General features: G+C 45.1%; 1 protein-coding gene across 7 annotated transcripts in view; it reads right to left on the bottom strand.

Annotated features, from left to right (window-relative positions):
• The window catches only part of LOC142591036 (uncharacterized), a 256,522-nt gene that overhangs the window by 22,284 nt on the left and 221,634 nt on the right, over positions 1–12,604 (bottom strand). For 4 of the 7 annotated variants that reach the window (XM_075703416.1, XM_075703415.1, XM_075703411.1 and 1 more), the window contains exon 3: positions 12,026–12,177. The exons of the other annotated variants lie outside the window; for them this stretch is intronic. In XM_075703416.1, coding sequence (XP_075559531.1) covers positions 12,026–12,144 — 119 coding nt within the window. In that variant the 5' untranslated portion in view covers positions 12,145–12,177. The remainder of the gene's footprint in view (positions 1–12,025; positions 12,178–12,604) is intronic. 7 annotated transcript variants of the gene reach the window in all.

Raw genomic sequence — 12,604 nt, forward strand, 5'->3', positions numbered from 1 at the left:
ACGTGCAGTTTATTATTTACTTCTGCGTCCCACATACGTTGCCAGTGGTTTCGCAGTTTTCTTCTTAAGAAAGGCTTCAGGTCTGTGACAGGGACCGAAGCAGTAGGACTAACTGCATGCAATGAAATGGATGTGGCCATCTGGTCCGCTAGTACGTTTCCCTCAATGCCCCTATGCCCAGGCACCCAGCATACAATCACATGTTGGTTGGATATATATGCTTTACACAGTACGGAGTAGAGTTCGTTAATTACCGGATTTTTGTGGTTACAGAATGACATCAAGGCCTTCACAACACTAAGGGAGTCCGTATATATAATTGATTTCTGGAGGTTTGATTTCTTTATATGCTTTACAACCGACAAGAGTGCGTAGGCCTCAGCCGTAAAGATACTGGTTTCCGGATGTAGTACGTCGGATTCCGAGAAGGATGGACCGACGGCTGCATAGGACACCCCGTCGCGTGACTTCGATGCATCTGTGTAGAACTCCGTGCAGGAATGTTTGTACTGGAGTTCCCGGAAATGCATTTGGATTTCTATCTCAGGAGCATACTTTGTCACTTGCACAAAAGATATATCGCATTGTATGAGCTGCCACTCCCAAGGAGGTAGCAGCTTCGCTGGATGCATTAGGCGGAGCTCGAGGAGTGGGACATGCATTTGATCACTAAGCTCCCTCACACGCAGCGAGAAAGGCTGTCTTACGGAGGGACGATTATGAAAGAGTGTAGCATATGTCATATCGTTAACGGTATTGAAACATGGATGTTGAGGGTTAGAGTGGACTTTCAGGAAATATGTTTGGCTGATGTATGTTCTCTGCAGATGTAGTGACCACTCATTTGATTCTGCATATAAACTTTCGATGGGACTTGTTCTGAAAGCTCCAGTGGCCAGTCGGATTCCTAGATGGTGGACCGGATCTAGCATCTTTAGCGCGCTCGGGGCTGCAGAATGATAGATCACGGCACCATAGTCCAACCGTGATCGAATGAGGCTCTTGTAAAGGTTCATTAAACATTTCCTGTCGCTGCCCCATGTTGTGTGGGATAGCACTTTAAGTAAGTTCATTGTTTTTAAGCATTTGACCTTGAGGTACTTTATGTGTGGAATAAAGGTTAATTTCGAATCAAGTATGATGCCTAAGAACTTGTGTTCTTTGTTCACAGGAATTTGCTGGCCATACATTACGATACTGGGTTCTGCAGTAAGCCCTCCCTTTCTTGTGAAAAGCACACAAGAACTTTTGTTGGGGTTAACTTTAAATCCGTTTTCTTCTGCCCATTTGGACACTTTGTTCAAGCCCTGTTGAACTTGCCTCTCACATACAGTAAGGTTGCAGGATTTGAAACCTATCTGTATGTCGTCTACGTAAACAGAATAAAAAATGGCTGGCGGTAATGAAGCACGAAGGGTGTTCATTTTCACGATGAAGAGAGTGCAGCTGAGTACACCTCCTTGAGGTACACCAGTTTCCTGTATAAAAGGTCGCGACAATACATTGCCGACTTTCACGCGGAATGTACGGTCGGACAAATAGCTTTCTATTAGCACGAGCATATTGCCACGGATGCCAATTCCCGACAAGTCTCTCAAGATTCCATAGCGCCACGTAGTGTCGTACGCCTTCTCCATATCGAGGAATACGGATAGGAAATATTGTTTATGTAGAAAGGCGTCGCGAATGTTTCCCTCAATGCGCACAAGGTGATCGATTGTGGACCGCCCTTCTCTGAAGCCACACTGAAAGGGATCGAGGATATTGTTGAGTTCAAGGAAATGTACTAGTCTGCGGTTAAGCATTTTTTCAAAAAGCTTACAAAGACAATTTGTAAGAGCTATCGGACGGTAGCTTGCCGCCAAGGAAGGGTCTTTACCGTGCTTAAGAACAGGGACCACGATCGCTTCTTTCCATGTGGATGGGAGGTATCCCGTAGCCCAAATAACGTTGAAGAGCGTGAGTAGTGTAAGTTTGGTGTCAGTGTGTAAGTTTCTGATCATTTCGTACATGACTCTATCAGGTCCCGGTGCAGAGCTTTTGCATGTGGTCAAAGCAGCTCTCAACTCTGCAATACTGAACGGCCGGTTATAAGGTTCATTTTGTCTGGATTTTTGTATTATTGGCTTACATTCTTCTATTTGTTTGTATTTCAAAAATGATTGCGAATAGTGGTTTGAACTCGACACGCTCTCAAAGTGTTCTCCAAGTGTGTCCGCCTGATCTTTCAGTGTTTCACCTTGTGTGTTCACCAAAGGGAGTGAATATGTTTGTCGCCCTTTTATCCTATTGACCCTGTTCCAGACTTTGGTCTCATCTGTATAGGAGTTGATACCAGATAAAAACTTCTGCCAACTCTCTCTTCTGGCTTGTCGGCGGGTTCGCCTGCCTTGGGATTTTACTTTTTTAAAATTGATAAGATTCTCCGCAGTGGGGGAGGCGCGTAGCATCCCCCACGCTTTGTTCTGTTTCCTACGAGCAATCCTACAATCGTCGTTCCACCACGGGACACGCTGTTTGCATGCCAATCCATTTAATTGTGATATACATTTAGTTGCGGCATCTATTATGAAGGCTGTAAAATATTCCACGGCAGCATCAATTCCAAACGAGGACATGTCATCCCATGATATACTGGTTAAGTTTTGGAAATTCTCCCAGTCTGCTGTCTCAGTCTTCCACCTAGGAGCCTGTGGTGGATATTCGTCTTCTTTAAGTGTTCTTAATAGTATGGGGAAGTGGTCGCTTCCGTAGGGATCGCTGGTAACTTCCCATTCTAGTTCAGGCAGTATGGACGGAGAAACTATGCTCAGATCAATTGAAGAAAAGGTATTGTTTGCAAGACAGTAATATGTGGGTTTCTTCTTATTGAGAAGGCACGCACCAGAAGAGAAAAGGAACTGTTCAACGAGACGACCTCGCGAATCTATACGAGAGTCGCCCCACAGAGAGCTGTGCGCATTGAAATCGCCAAGAACAACGTAGGGTTCTGGCAATTGATCAATAAAGGATTGGAATTCGTGCTTCGTTAATTTGTAATGTGGGGGTATGTAAAGAGAGCTAATGGTGATGAGTTTGTTTAGGAGTACAGCTCGAACCGCCACTGCTTCGAGAGGCGTTTGTAGCTGTAAAAGTTGACATGCAATGCTCTTATGGATAGCAATGGCAACACCGCCCGATGATGCGACAGCACCATCGCGATCTTTGCGAAATGTTATATACTGTCGGAGAAAGTTTGTGTGTTTGGGTTTTAAGTTTGTTTCTTGTAAACACAGCACTTTGGGATTGTGTTTGTGGATTAGTTCTTGAACATCATCAAGGTTTCTAAGGAGACCTCTGACGTTCCACTGAATTATCTGTGTATCCATATTGGAGGTCTATAGGTGCTGTGTTTACGGAAACGGAAGAGATGCCTTAGATTACAGAGCCCTTTAGAGGCCCTGTAACAGGGGTTTTGCTCTTTCTGAAGCGTTGGAGCGAGTGTCGACGCTCCTTCGGCGCTAGGTGCGCCTTGAGGATAGGTGTTGTGTCCATTGCCTCTAGTGAGGCGCCGGACACGTGCTCTTGCGAGCGAGAAGTTACCAGGGAAGATCCCGCCTTGGAGGGCAAGACCCCTGTGCCCACCAGCCCGGAGGTCGATGGGGCTCCCTGAGGGATTTGGCTGCGCCGGCTGTGGCCAGCGCTGGAAAGGGCCGGGGAGGTTGGGGCAGCCTCGGCTGCGCCCACCTTCGGGGTCGATGGCCCCGTTTGCTGAGTAGGCGGAGCAGCGCTAGCTGCAACCGCCGCGGGGGCAGATGGCGTAACTGCCGACTCACTGCCTGTGGGTTGGACAGCCACCGGAGGCCGCTGTGACGCTGCCCCCTCACGCGCCACTTCGGCAAAGCTTTTCTTTGGCAGGTACACTACCCGCCTGCGTGCCTCTTTGAAGGATATATTCTCTTTTACTTTGATCGTTACTATTTCTTTTTCCTTCTTCCATGAGGGGCACGACCGCGAGTACGCGGCGTGATCCCCGTCACAGTTTACACAGTGGAAAGCGTTCTCACAAGCTTCAGAGGTGTGTTCTTGGGCACCACATTTAGCACAAGTCTGGCGGCCTCGGCAGCTCTGCGAGCTGTGACCGAAGCGCTGGCATTTGAAACAACGGAGTGGGTTTGGCACGTACGGCCTAACACGGAGCTTGATGTACCCGGCCTCGATTGACTCGGGCAAGATACTTGATCCAAAAGTAATTATTAGGTGCTTCGTCTGGATCTCTTTACAATCCCGCCTCATCTTAATTCTTCTGACGTTGATCACATTTTGTTCGCTGAAACCCTCCAGGAGCTCCGCCTCAGTCAGGTCAATCAAATCATCATCTGACACAACACCACGGGTGGTGTTCATTGTACGGTGTGAGGTTACTGTTATGGGGGTCTCCCCAAATGACACTAGTTTCTGTATATTCTCATATTGTTTCAGAACGCGGAGCTCCAAGAGGAGGTCACCGCTTCCCATTCTCGACACCTTGTAACCTGGACCAAAAACATCAGTCAAGGACTTTGAGACAAGGAATGGGGAAATGTTTCGAACTGCTTTGTTTGACTTTTCAGAGTGGATAACGTGGAAGCGCGGGAAATTCTGGATTTGGTGTCCAAAAAACCTGAAGACATCTTCGGTGCGCCCTCGTTTCCGAGGGCGATCAACAAGGGAGGGGAAAGAAGTTTCCGTGAAAATATGTGTACATTCGGCAACAGCGCCGACCGCCCACCATGGAGCCCAACGAGGGGACGCGGCAGAGCTTGCATACAAGTCTGCACGACGCCAGTCGTACGCCGTCACTATAACCGAATATGGTTTACCCAAGGTTGGATAGCCACACAGGGTTAACCCTTGCTGCCAAGGAGAAAGGAAGTAAATAGAAGAGAGAAGAAGACAGGAAAGATGTAAAGTGAGAGATAAAGACGAAGGTTTGAGAAGAGAGAGACAGGAAAAGGCGACTACCGGTTTCCCCCGGGTGGGTCAGTCCGGGGGTGCCCTCTACGTGAAGCAGAGGCCAAAGAGGTGTGTTGCCGCCGCCGAGGGGCCGTAAAGGTCCAAACACCCGGCATTGGCTCAACCCCCAGGATCCCCTTTTCCCCGGACACGGCTAAGCCACGCACGGCTACACGCGGGAGGGTCCAACCCCCATGTGCTCGGGTACGTGGTGTCGCAACACACCAAACGCCTGCTGACGCAGACGCCCCTGCGGGGGGGGGGGGGTAGGCAAGAAGAAGGCTAGAGAGAAGTCAGTGGGGGAATATGGGATAGGCACTAGTAAGAGCAGGAGTGAGTTATTATTAGACTTTGCAGAACAGAATAATATGCGGATAATGCATACCATCTTCCGCAAGCGGGATAGCCGAAAGTGGACGTGGAGCAGCCCGACTGACAAGACTAGAAATCAAATCGACTTTATACTTTGCGCTAAGCATGACATCATACAAGATGTGGACGTTCTGGGCAAGGTGCGCTGCAGTGACCATACGATGGTAAGAACTGGAATTAGCCTAGACTGGAGGAGGGAATGGAAGAAAGTGGTACATGAGAAGCTGATCAATGAGTTAGCGGCAAGAGTGAAAATGAAGGAATTCCCGATCAAGCTACAGAACAGGTATTCGGCTTTAACTCAGAAAGAGGACCTTTGTGTTGAAACATTGAACGACAATCTTATGGGCATCAATAAGCAGTGTGCAATAGAAATCGTGGTAACTCCATTAGACAGGATAACAGTAGGCTATCGCAGGAGACGAAAGATCTGATTAAGAAACGCCAATGTATGAAAGCCTCTAACCCTAAAGCTAGAATAGAACTGGCAGAACTTTCCAAGTTAATCAATAAGTGCAAGACAGCTGGCATAAGGAAATATAATATGGATAGAATGGAACGTGCTCTCGGGAACGGAGGAAGTCTAAAAGCAGTGAACATGAAACTAGGAATTGGCAGAAATCAGATGTATGCGTTAAGAGACAAAACCGGCAATATCATTACTAATACTGATGGTATAATTCAAGTCGCTGAGAAGATCTGCAGAGATTTATACAGTACCAGTGGCACCCACGACAATAATGGAAGAGAGAATCGGCTACAGGAACTTGAAATCCCACAAGTAACGCTGGAAAAGTAAAGAAAGCCTTAGGAGCTATGCAAAGACAGCTGGGGAGGATCAGGTAACAGCAGATTTGTTGAACGATCGCGGGCAGATTGTTCTAGAAAAACTGGCCACCCTGTACACGCAATGCTCCATGACCTCGAGCCTACCGGAATCTTGGAATAACGATAACATAGTCCTAATCCATAAGAAAGGGGACGCCAAAGACTTGAAAAATTATAGACCGATCAGCTTACTGCTGCCTAAGAAGCATTTACTAAGGCAATCGCAAATATAATCAGGGGCACCTTAGGCTTCTGTCAACCAAAGGACCAGGCAGGATTCCGTAAAGGCTACTCAACAATAGACCATATTCACACAATCAATCAGGTGATAGAGAAGCGGAATATAACAAACCCTTATATATAGCTTTCATCGATTACGAGAAAGCGTGTGGTTCAGTCGAAACCCCAGTAGTCATGGAGGCATTACGGAATCAGGGTGTAGACGAGCCGTATGTATTTAAAAATACTGAAAGATATTAATAGCTGCTCCACAGCCACCGTAGTCCTCCATAAAGAAAGCAACAAGATCTCAATAAAGAAAGGCGTCAGACAAGGAGATACGATCTCTCCAGTGCTATTCACAGCGTGTTTACAGGATATATTAAGGGACTTGGATTGGGACGAACTGGGGATAAGAGTTAATGGAGAATACCTTAGTGATAGAGAAATGTGCCGAATATAACCAACCCTTATATATAGCTTTCACTGATTGCGAGAAAGCGTTTGATTCAGTCGAAACCTCAGCAGTCATGGAGGCATTACGGAATCAGGGTGTAGATGAGCCATATGTAAAGATACTGGAAGATATCTATAGCGGCTCCTCAGCCACCGTAGTCCTCCACAAAGAAAGCAACAAAATCCCCCTAATGAAAGGCGTCAGACAGGGAGATACGATATCTCCAATGCTATTCACAGCATGTTTACAGGAGGTATTCAGAGGCCTGGAGTGGGAAGAATTGGGGATAAAAGTTGATGGAGAATACCTTAGCAACTTGAGATTCGCTGATGATATTGCCTTGCTTACTAACTCAGGAGACCAATTGCAATGCATGCTCACTGACCTGGAGAGGCAAAGCAGAAGGGTGGGTGTGAAAATTAATTTGCAGAAAACTAAAGTATTGTTTAACAGTCTCGAAAGAGAACAGCAGTTTACGATAGGTAGCGAAGCACTGGAAGTGGTAAGGGAATACATCTACTTAGGGCAGGTAGTGACCACAGATTCCGATCATGAGACTGAAATAACCAGAAGAATAAGAATGGGCTGGGGTGCGTTTGGCAGGCATTCTCAAATCATGAGCAGCAGGTTGCCACTATCCCTCAAAAGGAAAGTATATAACAGCTGTGTGTTACCAGTACTCACATATGGGGCAGAAACCTGGAGGCTTACGAAAAGGGTTCTGCTGAAATTGAGGACGACGCAACGAGCTATGGAAAGAAGAATGATGGGTGTGACGTTAAGGGATAAGAAAAGAGCAGATTGGGTGAGGCAACAAACGCGAGTAAACGACATCTTAGTTGAAATCAAGAAAAAGAAATGGGCATGGGCCGGACATGTAATGAGGAGGGAAGATAACCGATGGTCACTAAGGGTTACGGACTGGATTCCAAGGGAAGGGATGCGTAGCAGGGGGCGGCAGAAAGTTAGGTGGGCGGATGAAATTAAGAAGTTTGCAGGGACAACATGGCCACAATTAGTACATGACCGGAGTAGTTGGAGAAGTATGGGAGAGGCCTTTGCCCTGCAGTGGGCGTAACTAGGCTGATGATGATGATGATGACCTTAGTACCTAGCGATTTGCTGACGATATTGCTTTGCCTAGTAACTCAGTGGACCAATTGAAATGCATGCTCACTGACCTGGAGAGGCACAGTAGAAGGGGAGTTCTAAAACTTGATCTGTAGAAAACAAAAGTAATGTTTAACAGTCTCGGAAGAGAACAGCAGATTACGATAGGTAGCGAGGCACTGGAAGTGGTGAGGGAATACATCTACTTAGGGCAGGTAGTGACCGCGGATCCGGATCATGAGACCGAAATCATAGGAAGAATAAGAACTGGCTGGGGTGCGTTTGACAGGCATTCTCAGATCATGAACAGAAGGTTGCCATTATCCTTCAAGAGAAAAGTTTATAAAAGCTGTGTCCTACCATTACTCACGTACGGGGCAGAAACCTGGAGGCTTAGGAAAAGGGCTCTACTTAAATTGAGGACCACGCAACGAGCTTTGGAAAGAAGAATGATGGGTGTAGCGTTAATGAATAAGAAAAGAGAAGATTGGGGGAGGGAACAAACGCGAGGTTATGGCATCTTAGTTGAAATCAAGAAAAAGAAATGGAGGGGGGGCATGGGCAGCACATGTAAGGAGGAGGGAAGATAACCGATGGCCATTAAGGGTTGCGGACTGGATCCCAATAGAAGGGAAGCGTAGCAGGGGGCGGCAGCAAGTTAGGTTAGTGGATGAGATTAATAAGTTTGCAGAGGCGACATGGCCACAATTTGTACATGACCGGGGTAGTTGGAGAAGTATGGGAGAGGCCTTTGCCCTGCAGTGGGTGTAAACAGGCTGATGTGGATGATGATGATGGTGATCATGCTGGTGCACAATTGTTTTTGCACATGTGTATATGTTGTTCTCTACTCATGAAGCATATGATAAGAACACAGATTGCTGTATATTGCACGTTGGCCATAACCCCTCCCCACAAAAAAAACAACCACACTCCCATATTGCTCGTATGCCCCCATACCACCCATATTGCCCCCCATCAATCATATGCCCCCGCATCACCCATATGCCACCATCATCAATATGCCCCCATATAACCCGTATGACACATACCCGACATCCAACAACATCGTATGGCATTATCATCATTAGCCCGTTTTATGTCCACTGCAGGACGAATGCCTCTCCCTGCGATCCTGCGATCTCCGATTACTCCTGTCCTGCGCCTACCGATTCCAACTAGCGCCCGCAAATTTCATAATTTCATCGCTCCACCTTGTCTTCTGTTGTCCTTCACTACGTTTTCCTTCTCTTGGTACCTATTTTATAACCTTAATTGTCTAACGGTTACCAAACCTGCGCCTTACATAACCTGCCCAGTTCATTTTTTTTCTTAATGTACATTAGAATATCGACTATACCTGCTTGGTCGCTCATCCAAACCGCTGTCTTTCTGTCTCCTAATGTTATGCTTAGCATTTTTCGTTCCATCGCTCTTTGCGCGGTCCCTAACTTGGTCTCAATCTTCTTTGTCAATCTGCAAGTCTGAGCCCCATATGTTAGCACCGCTGAAATGCACTGGTTGTACCACTTCGTTTTCAATGATAATGGTAAGCTTACAGTCAGGATCTGAAAATGTCTGCCGTATGTTATCCAACCCATTTTTATTCTTCTACGCATTTTCTTCTCATGATCAGGGCTCCCTGTGATTAATGGACCTAGGCAAACGTACTCTTTCATATACTCTACAGGCTGATTGGCGAACCTGAACAGTTGTGCCTTGCAATTCATCAGTATCTTTGCCTTCTGCACATTAATCTCTCTCTTCTGATACAATCTCTCTCTCTTAATGTCCTCAGTGATTTGTTGTAACTCGTCTGCATTGTTGCTGAATAGAATAATATGATCCGCAAACAAAAGGTTGCAGAGATATTCGACGTCGATCCTTACACCTAAGCCTTGCCAGTTTATTAGCTTGAGTACTTCTTCCAATCACGCAGTGAATTGCATTTGGGAAATTGTGTCTCCCGGTTTGACTCCTTTCTTTTAGTTATCTTCCTGATTTTCTTGCGTAGAAATAAGTTAGCTGTGGATGCTCTGTAGATATTGACTACCCATTGATTACGTAATGCCTCTATGACCGCTGGTATCTCTAATGAATCAAATGCTTTTCGTAATCTACGAAAGCCATATAGAGAGGCTTATTGCACTTGGCGGATTTGTCGGTTATCTAATTGATAAAATGGATGTGATTCATTGTAGTTTGTTGATTCCTGAAGCCAGCCTGTTCCCTTGGTTGACTAAAGTCCAGTGTTGCCCTTATTCTATTCGAGAATATTTTCGTAAATATTTTATATAATACTCGGGGTAAGGTAATCGGCCTATATATTTTCAATTCTTTAACGTCTTCCTTCTTGTGGATTAGTATAATGTTTCCTTCTTTCTGTATTCTGCGACCCTTGCAGTCGACAGACACTTTGCATAAAGAGCCGCCAGTTTTCCAAGCATGATGTCTACTCCATCTTTGATTAAATCGACTATTATTCCATCTTGTCCAGCCGCTCTTCCACGTTTCATGTCTTGCATGGATGTTCTGTTCTCATTGCTTGTTTTAGGAGGAGTTTCCGTATCCTGTCCATTACTGTGTCTAATGGAGGTATCGTGTTTCCTCTGGGTACTGTACAGGTCAGTATAGAATTATTCCGCTGCTTTTACTTTATGTTAGAAATTGCTGATGATATTACCCTGCTTATCGTTTAGTGCATACATTTTGGTTTTTCCTATGTCAAGTTTCTTTCACACTGATTTCAGGCTACGTCCACTTTTCACAGCTTCAGTCTTTCTCACATTATTGTTTCGAATATCACTTATTCTCACTTTGTTGATCAGTTTTGAAAGTTCCGCGAATTCTATCTTATCTCTTGAGTAAAACGTTTTCATTATTTATCGTTTCTTTATTAGGTCCTTTGTTAGTTGCGAGAGCTTACCTACTGGTTCCCTTGGTACCTGGCCTCCCACTTCAACTGCTGCCTCTGATGCCAGCCTAGTTAGGTTTCATTCATTACTACTATGTGATCTTGATGTCTCTGTGTTTAGGCTGCGTATTTGTTGGCAAGTACCAGCCTGAATTTGTGTGTTTTTACCATTACTACATTTAGGTTGGCCAGTTTCTTCTTGACCAGTTTAACTCTTTATTTCTTCAAATTGAGGCAAAAAATTTCAGCGCTGAGTAACCTGTGATCTATGCACTTTACCTTACCTAAAAATAACTCTGCACCTTACATTATGCTGGAATTGGCAGAAAGTGTGAAATCGTTTTCATTTTTTGTTTGACGACTAGAGTTTTTCCAGTTCCACTTTCTGTGGCTACGCTTCCTAGAGAAAGTGTTCATTATTCGCAGCTTATTCCATTCTGCGAATTTTACCAGCAGCTCTCTTCTAGCGTTCCTAGAATCAACACCACAGTTGTCAATGGCTTGTACAGCAGCCTGCTTTTGCCCCACTTTTACTACAATATTACTGTTACTACACCCTTACTGTTACTGTTACCCCGTTACTAAAGTATGCTGAGTTTGCAGTTTTCTCATCACTAATTCAACACCTTCTCAAAGCTGATCTACTTCATCATCATCTTTGGAGCGTAGGCTTGTAGTACTTATAATCTGTACCTCTTATTAAGATTGATTACGACAGTAGCTACCCTCTCAATAATGCGGTATAATTGGTCAATGTTGCCCGCTATGTCCTTATGAATAAGGAATCCTACCCCGTATTGCTTCCTATGCGGGAGACCTCTATAGCGGAGAGCATGGCCGTTATTCAGCAATGTTTAAGCCTCGCCAGTTCTAATCTCACTAGGGCCGATGATAAGCCAAACCGTATCTGATAGTTCCTCAAAGAGTCTTGCCACGCTAGCCTCACCCGTCAGAGTTCGGCAATAAAGATATATACAGCTTATATTTATTGGCATGGCAAGAATGTTGTGAGCGATCAGTTGAAGTTTCCGCAAGTCTTGGCAAAAAAAGATTACACATTTAGGTACACGGCCGCTCCATCGGCATACTCTGCCGTTTCAGGGTCAGGTTTGAGACTTTTGGAACGAAAAATAATGTTAGATTGTACTTACGAGACCTTCACCCACGTGTAGCAGTGCAGCGTCCTCTCACATCCATCTGTATGTCTTGCTTGGAACAAAGATTTCACACATTCACATCTAAGGTTATGCCAATCGTCTAGGTCAATCATTTGTAGATGAATTTCTTGATCAGTTTGAAGAAACTTGGGATAGAGAAATAAACATTGAAGTGAAATGTAGCTTCAAATCATAAATGTGGCCACAGTGCAAGCTATTCACGAGCACGTGTATTTATTTGTACTTAGATATTTGGGAAAATTGAAATCTATTGATATTTTGGATAATTGAAATAAAAAATTAGATGAGCTCGATGTGTTTACGATAACACAGCGGGCACACTTGATGGAACTCCAAAGGAAGTAATTGTCGACGCGTACAGCGAGAATGCACAATAATTGCTCTAATATTGGCCAATAATATGACCATATACTTTCACCTTCACAAGCAGGCAGGAAAGGACCTGCGCAATAAGATGCACGCTATGACGTAACACTCGAAAGCGAATATGCCCAAATAAAGGAAATTCCAAGTATCCTGGAACCATGACATGGTACACTGCACAACGCATGG

This window comes from Dermacentor variabilis, chromosome 8 (genome assembly GCF_050947875.1).
Source record: "Dermacentor variabilis isolate Ectoservices chromosome 8, ASM5094787v1, whole genome shotgun sequence".
NCBI lineage: Eukaryota > Metazoa > Arthropoda > Arachnida > Ixodida > Ixodidae > Dermacentor > Dermacentor variabilis.